General features: G+C 41.2%; 1 protein-coding gene across 1 annotated transcript; it reads left to right on the plus strand.

The window, feature by feature from the left end:
* Positions 1 to 626: 626 nt before the first annotated feature.
* Positions 627 to 10,958, plus strand: dcps (decapping enzyme, scavenger). Its single transcript, XM_064982147.1, has 6 exons — positions 627 to 862; positions 1,321 to 1,471; positions 6,784 to 6,929; positions 7,502 to 7,615; positions 7,802 to 7,912; positions 8,366 to 10,958. Exons 1-6 carry the CDS (start codon positions 659 to 661, stop codon positions 8,630 to 8,632), a joined length of 993 nt encoding a protein of 330 aa, XP_064838219.1. The 5' UTR covers positions 627 to 658; the 3' UTR covers positions 8,633 to 10,958.
* The last annotated feature ends 1,809 nt before the right edge of the window (positions 10,959 to 12,767 follow it).

The raw sequence follows: 12,767 nt of genomic DNA on the forward strand, positions 1-12,767 counted from the left end.
GTGGCTGTCGTCTTTTTGTTGTCACAACCTTATTGTATATCATGATGGCTTATGAACAAATGGGTTATAGAGCAAACAATGCAATTATCACAACAGGTTGCAATTTGGCTTTTTTACTGGCTTGGCTTCCTCAGTGATTTTACCCACACACAGCTACTGGATTGAAGTAGCAAATATCAGGAGGCAGTGGACATAGTTAGACCAAATGAAGATGAGGAAGACATGGCAGTGTATGCCCCACAGTGTGCTGAGAATGTTGTTCAACAGTTGCGTTCTTGATATAGGCCTTAATGATCGTGAAGAAAGTGTATTTTGTTACATTCATTGAGCAGGTGATAAATTGTACTGGCCAAACTAGCAGAAATTGGAAATCATTGTGAAAGGGTCTAAAAGGCTTTTGGATCTACATGACTTATCAGCTGAAATATTGCAAGGAATATTGTCCAAATAAATCCCCCCCTGAGTAGACATGAATAAGAAGGAGGTTATTATTTATATTATAATATATATTACTTTGGGGTAATGTGAGTGTTTTTTCACCCTTCGTTTATTTCCTATGTTAAAGTTTCTCAGTTTTCACCCCAACCAGTAGGTCGAGGCAATAAGCATGTAGTCAGTCAGCCGTAAACCCCCACCGAAGAAGTGCCTCAGAATAAAAATGGCGGAGACTGGTAAACGTGAAGTTGATTTTGCGGACAGAAATGAAACTGATACTGCTAAGGCCAAACGACTAAAGAATGACCCGAATAGTGACCAAGATAATCACAATGAATCAGCATCTGCAAATCCTTTGTTCGGATTTAAAACAACAACGGTTCTGCGGGACTCTGCACGGGAGAAAAATATCTTCATACACGGAAAGGTGGCTAACGTTACTGCTATCTAGGTATCTAGCTAGTTAGTCAATGCTAATAGCTAGCTAAACTAAAACCAAAAAGCTTATAGATGTTTGTAAGTGGTGACGTTAAATAGTTATATTTTATAGGTTGGAAATCTGTGGTTGCGGCCACTTAAACTGCAAATGTTAGTAGCTTGGTAGAAGCTCCTATTCGCATAATTCGTCTTGCTTGCCTGTTGTCAAAGTGACCAGTCGTCAGTGTACGAACCAATTTAGCGATGGCTGCCTAGGGCCGCGAGGTGTCGTTTGAATAAAATTGTTTATTTGTATCATTCATGTCCTGTCCAACTATATGACAACAATATACATGTAGTTAAATACTTAACCTTGTTAACGTTCGATTGTCTAGGTAGCTAGTTAACAAGGTGTACAGTCCATTGAATCTCAAACAACAATGTATTATTTCCTTGATACCCTATCAGTTGAACGACCAGGATGCGGTCATCATTCTGGAGAAGACCCCTATCAGGGAAGACACCCTGTTGGAGATTTTCAATGGCTCCAGACTGAAGTTGGACATGAGAAATGATATCTACAGCACGTATCAACTCCAACCCCCTGCTCATTTGAATGGTATGCCCTAGGATACATAGGCTAGATCTGTTTCAAAATGACATGAACAGTTATGATATGAAAATTTGTGATTCCCTTGAGAGGGAGCTTATTTGCATATAGGTCCTACTGTACCTATGATTGGCTATGGCTCACTGGTCTGTGTAGAATCCGGGCCTGGACATGACAAATGTATTATGTCGTATTTACTGCAGTGTCTATTAATTGTCCAAATGCACGGCCGCTTTCCCACTCTATATTGCTATAGTGTTTTCACAAATCCTTACTGTAAGTAATTCTCAAACATATGAATGTGAAAATGACCATATCTAAGTGCTCGCTTGTCAGAAAATGTAAAAAATGTGTCAATATTCCTGGGGATGTATATGAACATTTGATATCTTATTAAAATCTGTTATGTTACATGCGCCGAATACAACAGGTGTAGATATACAATTGAAATGATTAATTTACAAGCCCTTAACCAACAATGCAGCTAAGAAAATACTTTAAAAAAAGAGAGAAATGTCAAATAATTAGAGTGCAGTAAAATAACTATAGCAGGGATATATACAGGGGGTACCGGTGTCAAGGTAATTGAGGTAATATGTACATGTAGGTAGAGTTCTTAAAGTGACTATGCATAAATAGAGTAGCAGCAGCGTAGAAGATGGGTGGGTGGGGGGGCGCAAATGCAAATAGTCTGGGGGTAGAAGCTGTTTCGAAGCCTCTTGGACCTAGACTTGACGCATTGGTAGCACTTTCCGTGCAGTAGCAGAGAGAACAGTCTATAACCAGGGTGGCTGGAGTCTTTGACAATTTTTAGGGACTTCCTCTGACACCGCCTGGTATAGAGGTCCTGGATGGCAGGAAGCTTGGCCCGGGTGATTTACTGGGCTGTACGCACTACCCTATGTAGTGCTTTGTGGTCGGAGGCCGAGCAGTTGCCATACCAGGCAGTGATGTAACCTGTCAGGATGCTCTCGATGGTGCAGCTGTAAAACCTTTTGAGGATCTGAGGACCCATGCAAAATCTTTTCAGTCTCCTGAGGGGGAATAGGTTTTGTCGTGCCCTCTTCACGACTGTCTTGGTGTGCTTGGACCATGTTAGTTTGTTGGGGTTGTGGACGCCAAGGAACTTAAAGCTCTCAACCTGCTCCACTACAGCCCCGTCAGTGAGAATGGGGGTGTACTCAGTCAGTCCTCCTTTTTCCTGTAGTCCACAATCATCTCCTTTGTCTTGATCACATTAAGGGAGAGGTTGTTGTCCTTGCACCACACGGTCTCTGACCTCCCCGTAGGCTGTCTCGTTGTTGTTGTTGATCAGGCCTACCACTGTTGTGTCGTCAGCAAACCTAACGCTGGTGTTGGTGTCGTGCTTACAAGAGGGAACTAAGCATGCACCCCTGAGTGGCCACCGTGTTGAGGATCAGCGTGGCAGATGTAGCTTTGCCTACCCTTAACACCTGGATGTGGCCCGTCATGAAGTCCAGGATCCAGTTGTAGGAGGGAGGTGTTTAGTCCCAGGGTCCTTAACTTAGTGATGAGCTTTGTGGGCACTATGGCTTTGAACACTAAGCTGTAGTCAATGAACAGCATTCTCACATAGGTGTTCCTTTTGTCCAAGTGGGAAAGGTCAGTGTGATTGAGATTGCGTCATCTGTGGATCTGCTGGGGCGGTATGCAAATTGGAGTGGGTCTAGCATTTATGGGATGATAGTGATTTGAGCCATAACTAGCCTTTCAAAGCACTTCATGGCTACTGACATGAGTGCTTCGGGGTGGCAGTCATTTAGGCAGGTTACCTTCGCATTCTTGGGCACAGGGACTATGGTGGTCTGCTTGAAACTTGTATGTATTACAGACTTGGTCACAGAGAGGTGGAAAATGTCAGTGAAGACACTTGCCAGTTGGTCCACACATGCTCTGAGTACACATCCTGGTAATCCGTCAGGCCCCGCGGCCTTGTGAATGTTAATCTGTTTAAAGGTCTTGCTCACATCGGCTACGGAGAGTGTGATCACACAGGCGCCTGGAACAGGTGGTGCTCTCATACATGCTTCAGTGTTGCTTCCCTCAAAGCGAGCACAAAAGGCATTTATCTCATCTGGGTGGCTCGAGTCACTAGGCAGCTTGTGGCTGGGTTTCCTTTTTGTTAGTATTTTTTTCGCCTATTTAACTTAACCCTTCCTGTGTACTAGATCGCAAACAGCATACAACTGACCTAAACGTTTGGAAATTATAAGTTCACTTTCGCAAGCATGGCCTGAAAACGCATCCCAAGTGCACTGTTTACCTCACTTCTGAAGTATAGAAAAAAAACTCCAGGCTTCCATCATAACTGTCAATTCATTGGGGGAAAAAAATAAGAATTACAGGAGGCAGTTTGGGAAATGTAACCTTTTATTTAACTAGGCAAGTCAGTTAACCTGTTGATGCTCTGGGGGCGCTATTTCATTTTTGGATGAAAAACGTTCCCGTTTTAAACAAGATATTTTGTCACAAAAAGATGCTCGACTATGCATATAATTGATAGCTTTCGAAAGAAAACACTCTGACGTGTCCAGAACTACCAAGATATTTTCTGTGCGTGCCCTAGAACGTGAGCTTCAGGCAAAACCAAGATGAGGCGGCATCCAGGAAATGAGCAGGATTTTTGAGGCTCTGTTTTCCATTGTCTCCTTATATGGCTGTGAATGCAAGAGGAGTGAGTCAACCCTTTCTGTCGTTTCCCCAAGGTGTCTGCAGCATTGTGACGTATTTGTAGGCAGATCATTGGAAGATTGACCATAAGAGACCACATTTACCAGGTGTCCGCCCGGTGTCCTGCGCCGAAATTGGTGCGCAAAAGTCACCTGCCAGTATTTTTCCATGGGATACAGAGAGGAAAGTAAGCTTCCATGAACTGCATATCAATGAAGAGATATGTGAAAAAACACCTTGAAGATTGATTCCAAACAACGTTTGCCATGTTTCGGACGATATTATGTAGTTAATCCGGAAAAAGTTTTACGTTGTAGGTGACTGAATTTTCGGTTCGTTTCGGTAGCCAGACGCAATGTAGAAAACGGAACGATTTCTACCTACACACAGACGCTTTCAGGAAAAACTGCGCATTTGGTATGTAACTGAGAGTCTCCTCATTGAAAACATCAGAAGCTCTTCAAAGGTAAATGATTTTATTTATTTGGTTATCTGGTTTTTGTGAAAATGTTGCGTGCTAAATGCTACTCAAAATGCTATGCTAGCTTTGCATACTCTTACACAAATTAGTCAATTTCTATGGTTCAAAAGCATATTTTGAAAATCTGAGATGACAGTGTTGTTAAGAAAAGGCTAAGCTTGAGAGCAGACGCATTATTTTCATTTTATTTGCGATTTTCAGAAATCGTTAACGTTGCGTTATGCTAATGAGCCTGAGGCTTTAGTCACGATCCCGGATCCGGGATGGGGAGTTCCAAGAGGTTAACCTCTCTGGGATATGTGGGACGCGTCCCACCTGGCCAAAAGCCAGGGGAAATGCAGAGCGCCAAATTCAAATAAATTACTATAAAATCTAAATTTCATTAAATCACACATGCAAGATAGCAAATTAAAGCTACACTTGTTGTGAATCCAGCCAACATGTCAGATTTCAAAAGGCTTTTCGGCGAAAGCAAACCAATACTATTATCTGAGAATAGCACCACCGTAAACAAAGAGAGAAACCATATTTCAACTCTGCAGGCGTGACACAAAACGCAGAAATAAAAACATAATTCATGCCTTACCTTTGACGAGCTTCTTTTGTTGGCACACACAAATGTCCCATAAACATCACAAATGGTCCTTTTGTTCGATTAATTCCGTCTACATATATCCAAAATGTCCATTTATTTGGCGCATTTGATTTTGATCCAGGAAAACACCGGTTCCAACTTGCGCAACGTGACTACAAAATATCTCAAAAGTTACTTGTAAACTTTGCCCAAACATTTCAAACTACTTTTGTAATACAAATTTAGGTAATTTTTAACGTAAATAATCAATAACATTGAAGACTGGATGATCTGTGTTCAATACAGGAGGAAAACAAACTGTAGCTAGCTTTCTGGTCACACGCCTCTATCTAACAGTACACTTCAAGTGATCCGCGTTGAAGATGGCAGTCCTTCTTCATTACAAAGGAATAACCTCAACCAATTTCTAAAGACTGTTGACATCCAGTGGAAGCGATAGGAACTGCAATAAGGTCCCTTAGAAATCTGGATTCCCAAAGAAAACTCATTGAAAAGAGTGACCTAAAAATAAGAAAAATCTGAATGGTTTGTCCTGTGTTTTGCCTGCTAAATAAGTTATGTTATACTCAGACATGATTCAAACAGTTTTAGAAACTTCAGTGTTTTCTATCCAAATCCACTAGACTCTCTAGTACACAAATGTATTTACCGTTTACACTGGTCCAACCGGTCAGAAAAAATAATATTGTAATCTAGAAGCTTGGCACACAATACTCACGCAACACTTGCTCCAAAACCCTACTTTTTCTAGATCTCCAGTAGTTTCCACAACTAAGTCAAATGTCTTCCACAGATCTGACTTCCTCTTTCCCTCCTGAACAACCTGTAAACATTTCCCATTTCAAGTTTATTTTTCACATCCTCCGCATCCATTTTGCTGTCGACATTACTGTGTTCAGAGTTGGTTATAACCAGTTCATTGATGTGACTGATTGGATATAGGTCATGCCCTATTGGTCGCATGCAATGCTCACATGTTTCGAGTAAAGACAACAAGGGTTGAGGGAATAGGGAATGTTTTTTTTCCTAAACAAATGAGGGATTTCTATAAAATTTCTCATTCAAAAAGAAGTAAACTAAATGGCTGAAATTGTTGCAGCTTTAACACAGAATGCGCAATAAAGACTTGTTGTGCAAGTTGAGCGAGAAAACGTGCGCCAGTCACACAGTCAATCGCTGTCATTTTTTAAAACTGCGTGTGACCATCAGGCTCTTTCTTGAGGTGTGTGTGTGTCCTAATCATTTAATCAAACAGTGTGCTTAAAGCATCAGACAAGCTCAGTTCATATGTTGTTGGTTCTATTCAAACATAAGGTGTGTCTGTCGATATATGGAAAAACAAGTTTAAACATCTTGACCAATCCATTGGAACAGAACGACTCTCGGTCGACCAAGATTTGCTTTAGCCGGGGACAGCTGTAGATTCAATACATTGGACCAAATCAAATAATTCTGCAATGCGAAGTGGCACCATTATCATTTCCTAATGGAATTCAAATCTCTGACTGAAATGTGATGTGATATTGATCCTTGTCTTGTCTCTTGGTTCCAAAGAGATGAAGACCACAGTGGTGTGTCCGGCCACAGAGAAGCATGTGAAGAAATACCTGCGCCAGGAGACCTACTTGGTGCAGGAGACTGGGGAGGACTACCGCTCTATCACCCTACCTTACATTCAGAGTCAGAGCTTCAGTGTACAGGTAGCATTTCATTGCTTTCAAGGTGAAAATATTAGTCCCACAGTATCCCACTACACAGTCTCCCACTCCACATCCGAAAGCCTTGATTGTCGACTCCGTAAATGCACGGTTCTTACAGGTGATCATCCTCAATCTGGGATTACAATACCAACCATATAAAAGAGCCAGATTGGGCAATGTGTCACGGATGCTTGAGAGGTCTTGGCTCTTTTAGGTGAACAAAGCGGAATGAAAAGGCTAACTGAAAAGACTTGAAATGCCTTTCACTAATAAAGGTCTTTGCATCACCACATAGAACACGAGTGGGCTATTTTCAACGAATGGCAGGTATTTGAAACAGTGTACATTAACAGTACATGGGCAAATACGCCCTTCTGCTGCTTGACAGGCAGAGCCCACAAAGGATGGGGAAATTAACCTAAACTTCTCATACTTGTCAGGTATAGTTTACTTTTATATCACTCAAATATCCAATTAAAGGTTGCCAATATTGAAAGATTGTGATTTGTAAACCTGCACTTCTATGTTTTATGTGGTAATGATTTTCTTGTTGCTGTGTTTTTTCCCTCTAGTGGGTGTACAACATCTTGGAGAAGAAAGCGGAGGCAGAGCGCATCGTTTATGAGGACCCAGACCAGGTCGTCGGCTTTGTCCTGCTCCCAGACTTCAAGTGGGATCAAAAGCAGGTGAGATACCTTGTATGATCCTGTCCAAGTAATCTTATTCATTGTGATCTAAAAGTCTAAACCTATCCTAAATCAGAACTTCAACTTTGAGACACTTTATACATAGGGCCAAAGTGGACAATGGAGATGCCATTCAAGCCTATTCTTGAACACATGGTTACTTTCACCCCCCCCCCCCCCTCCTAGTTGGATGACTTGCATTTGATTGCCATCGTTCATCGAAGGGACATCAAAAGTTTGCGAGACCTGACAGCGCTGCATCTGCCATTGCTGACTAACATCCGCAAGAAGGGAGAGGTGAGAAAGATCCTATAATACATACATATTTTCATATTTACATTTTCTTGTTGAGCGTATTGCGATTGTTTGAGGGATGGGATTTGCCTAGGAATACTGACTGTTTATTTAGCAACCTTCTTGTCATTAAACCATTTCCTTTTCCTGTCATACATTATGTGGTGAAGTTTCCCATAGGTACAGATTAATGATCAGCCTCACTACTTAACTCTTACACTACATGGTCTGTAGCCTGCTAGTTTTCTGTTCTACCTGATAATTCATTGCAGGCACCTGGTGTCCCAGGTCTAAATCAGTCCTTGATTAGAGGAACAATGAAAAACTGCAGTTGAACTGTCTTTGAGGTCCAGAGTTGAGTTTGATGGGTCTTGGGGCAACTACTCCTTACTCTGTCCTATAGTTGTGCTTGTTTTTCATGGTGCTTGTTTTTCATGGTGCTTTCCCCTATCACAGGAGAGCATTCTGAAGCGGTACGGTGTGGCAGCCAGTAAGCTGAAGGTGTACCTCCACTACCAACCGTCCTACTACCACCTCCACATCCACTTCAACGCCCTGAGCTACGAGGCCCCGGGCTGCGGGGTGGAGCATGCCCACCTGCTTTCGGACGTCATCCAGAACCTCCAGGCAGACTCCCAGTACTACCACAGTCGCTCCCTCTCCTTCCCCCTGCGGGCTGACCAAGGCCTGCTCAGCAAGTTCAAGGATGCTGGCAAGCTGTAGTGTCTAGACGCCCAAACACGACAACACTACTACGGAAGGACCTCAGAGGGATGAACACATTGGGAATGGTGGTGGTTTGGAACCCTGGCCTTTTCGCAATTGAATTTGCTAAAATCCTGTATCTTCTCTTCTCTGTCCTCTCTCACCTCCTTTTTAAAAAGGTCATGGAGAGGCAGTGAAGAGAGGTAAACGTGGACGAAAATATGCTTGTATGAAATTACTCCTCCACTCGCGTGTTGGATGAATGGCGTTTACAGGGGTAGATCCAAAAATACACGTTAAGTGATAAAGACAAATAAAGTTAGTTGTGCCAGACATTTTATAGATAAAACAATAAGTAGCATATTGATTTTCAACGTGTGCATGCTTTTCTCCTCAGAAAAAACTAACGCTGATTCAAAGTGGGTTTGGCAGATTTCAGAACTCTTCCACGAAGGACTTGCATGTCTATCCTCGCCTATTAACGAATTGACATTTCCTCAACCACTTATCGGGTTCCTGGTCATGGAGGAGAGAGGGTAGAGGACAGACTTTCCCCAAATGAGAAAAGGCCACAAATGTCCGTCACTTTGACATTCACTTACAAACCAAAAATCAGTATTAGAAAATATTCATGCAGATTTTGTTTTCTAATAATTTAGCCAGATACTGTACATACAGTACCTTCAGAAAGTATTCATACCCCTTGATGTATTCTACATTTTGTTACAGCCTGAATTCAAAATGGAGAAAAAGTCTCACCCATCTACACACAATAGCCCATAATGACAAAGTGAAACGTTTTTTTTTTTTTTTTAAACATTTTTGCAAATGTGTTTCAAATGAAATGCATCTCATTAATATACGTATTCACACCGCTGAGGCAATACATGTTAGAATCACGTTTGGCAGCGATTACAGCTGCGAGTCTTTCTAGGTACGTTTCTAAGAACTTTGCACACTTGGATCGTACAATATTTGCCCATTTATTCTTTTCAGAATTCTTCAACCTCAAGTTGGTTGTTGATCATTGCTTGACAAACATTTTCAAGTCTTGCCATAAATTTTCAAGCAGATTTAAGTGAAAACTAACTCAGCCACTCAAACATTGCGTCTTGGTAAGAAACTGCAGTGTAGACTTGGCCCTGTGTTTTAGGTTATTGTCCAGCTGAAAGGGGAATTCACCTCCCAGTCTGTTGGAAAGCAGACAACCAGGTATTCCGCTAGGATTTTGCCTGTGCTTAGCTCTATGATGTTTTTATTTTTTATCCTGAAAAACACCCCACTCCTTAACGATTACAAGAATACCCATAACATGATGAATCCACCAATATGCTTGAAAATATTGAGAGTGGTACTCAGTAATATGTTTGGGGCAAATCCAATACAACACTTTATATTCTGGACAAAACATTAATTGCTTTTCCACATTTTTTGGCACTATTACTTTAGTGTCTTGTTGCAAACAGGATGCATGTTTTTGGAATATTTTTCATTCTGTACAGGCTTCCTTTTCACACTCAATTAGGTTAGTATTGTGGAGTAAATACAATGTTGTTGATCCATCCTCCCTTTTCTCTTATCACAGCCATTAAACTCTGTAACTGTTTTAAAGTCACTATTGGCCTCATGGTGAAATCCCTGAGCGGTTTCCTTCCTATCCGGCAACTGAGTTAGGAAGGACACCTGTAACTTTAGTGACTGTGTGTGTTGATACAACATCCAAAGTGTAATTATTAACTTCACTATGCTCAAAGTGATATTTGATGTATTTTTTTTACCCATCTACCAATAGGTTCCCTTCTTTGTGAGGCATTGGAAAACCTCCCAGGTCTTTGTGGTTGAATCTGTGTTTGAAATTTACTGCTTGACTGAGGGACCTTACAATTATCTGTATGTGTGAGGGACAGAGATGTAGCCATTCAAACATCATGTTAAACATTTATTGCACGGAGTGAGTCCATGAAATTTCTGTGACTTAAGCAAAAAAAAATACTCCTGAACTTTAGGCTTCCCATAACAAAGGAGTTGAATACTTGTTGACTCAAGACATTCAAGCTTTTAATTTGTAATTTTTACCAAAAAATCTATTTAATCTGTTTTAAATTCAGGCTGTAACACAATGTTGAAAAAGTCCAGGGGTGTGAATACTTTCTGAAAGCACTGTATTTGTTTCTCTGTAGCCTATAGATTATTTTGTTTTTAATACAAATCCTGAGGATTGAGGTTCAACTGTAGTTGTACTGTTTCGCCTTGGTGGATTCAGAATTTGCAGTTGCTCATTTTTTGTTAAACTTTTTTTAAATATATTTGTTGAACAGAAATAAACAACAATTTTTGTTTGCCAGTTGTGACTTATCTGAATATGCTTGATTTATTTGGACAAGTGCAGTGGTAGAAAAATAACTGAATTGCCATACTTCAGTAAAGGTACCATAATAGAAAATGACTCAAGGGAGTCACCCAGTAAAATACTACATGAGTAAAAGTAAAAAAATATCTGGTTTTAAATGTACTTAAGTCTAGTGGTGCAAAAAGTACTAAATTGTCATAAATATAAATAGTAAAGTACAGTCGTGGCCAAATGTTTTGAGAATGACAAAAATATAAATTTTAACAAAGTTACCGGTTACCTGCACGGTTCCCTATCGGCTACCTGCAAGGAAACACGTGTCGTCATCATTGCTTTGCACAAAATGTGCTTCACAGGCAAGGATATTGCTGCCAGTAAGATTGCACCTAAATCAACCATTTATCGGATCATCAAGAACTTCAAGGAGAGCGGTTCAATTGTTATGAAGAAGGCTTCAAGGTGCCCAAGAAAGTCCAGCAAGCGCCAGGACCGTCTCCTAAAGTTGATTCCGCTGCGGGATCGGGGCACCACCAGTACAGAGCTTGCTCAGGAATGGCAGCAGCAGCAGCGTGCATCTGCACGCACAGTGAGACGAAGACTTTGAGGATGGCCTGGTGTCAAGAAGGGCAGCAAAGAAGCCACTTCTTTCCAGGAAAAACATCAGGGACTGACAGGTATTCTACAAATGGTACAGGGATTGGACTCCTGAGGAGTGGGGTAAAGTCATTTTCTCTGATGAATCCCCTTTCCAATTGTTTGGGGCATCTGGAAAAAAGCTTGTCCGGAGAAGACAAGGTGAGCTCTACCATCAGTCCTGTGTCATGCCAACAGTAAGCATCCTGAGACCATTCATGTGTGGGGTTGCTTCTTAGCCAAGGGAGTGGGCTCACTCACAATTTTGCCTAAGAACACAGCCATGAATAAAGAATGGTACCAACACATCCTCCGAGAGCAACTTTTCCCAACCATCCAGAAACAGTTTGGTGACGAACAATGCCTTTTCCAGCATGATGGAACATCTTCCATAAAGGAAGAAGTGATAACTAAGTGGCTCGGGGAACAAAACATCAATATTTTGGGTGCATGGCCAGGAAACTCCCCAGACCTTAATCCCATTGAGAATTTGTGGTCAATCCTCAAGAGGTGGATGGACAAACAAAAACCCACATATTCTGACAAACTCCAAGCATTGATTATGCAAGAATGGGCTGCCATCAGTCAGGATGTGGCCCAGAAGTTAATTGACAGCATGCCAAAACGGATTGCAGAGGTCTTGAAAAAGAAGGGTCAACACTGCAAATATTGACTCTGCATCAACTTCATGTAATTGTCAATAAAAGCCTTTGCCACTTATGAAATGCTTGTAATTATACTTAAGTATTCCATAGTAACATCTGACAAACATATCTGAAGACACTGAAGGTAGCAGACTTTGTGAAAATTTACATGTGTGTCATTTTCAAAACTTTTGGCCACAACTGTACAGATACACCAAAAAACTACTTAATTAGTACTTCAAAGTGTTTTTACTTTACACCACTGGTTAGGTGGAATATGATAGTGTGCCACTGACTACACTAACAAACATTTTGGGAGGAAAAACAACCAAGTTTAGAGAAACCATTTTAATACCTGAATAGCACATTTAGGAAACATTTCTAAATAACGGGTATTTAGAAGGGATGGACCGACTCGACCTAGTACAGTTGGTAATAACCAAACTATTCTTCTGTATGACCATTTTCCAGTGCATGGCGCATGCGTTTAAGTGTAGCCTAGAAGTCATCAGGAATGTATATCTGT

The sequence above is a fragment of the Oncorhynchus masou genome, chromosome 12 (assembly GCF_036934945.1).
Source record: "Oncorhynchus masou masou isolate Uvic2021 chromosome 12, UVic_Omas_1.1, whole genome shotgun sequence".
NCBI classification, from domain to species: domain Eukaryota; kingdom Metazoa; phylum Chordata; class Actinopteri; order Salmoniformes; family Salmonidae; genus Oncorhynchus; species Oncorhynchus masou.

Bases quoted from the DNA above. Each gene is read 5' to 3' on its own strand.
- dcps (XM_064982147.1), top strand. From the start codon at position 659: ATGGCGGAGACTGGTAAACGTGAAGTTGATTTTGCGGACAGAAATGAA. The intron at 7,616-7,801 runs GTGAGATACCTT...CCCCCCTCCTAG, and splicing joins TCAAGTGGGATCAAAAGCAG to TTGGATGACTTGCATTTGAT. The intron at 7,913-8,365 runs GTGAGAAAGATC...CCCCTATCACAG, and splicing joins ACATCCGCAAGAAGGGAGAG to GAGAGCATTCTGAAGCGGTA.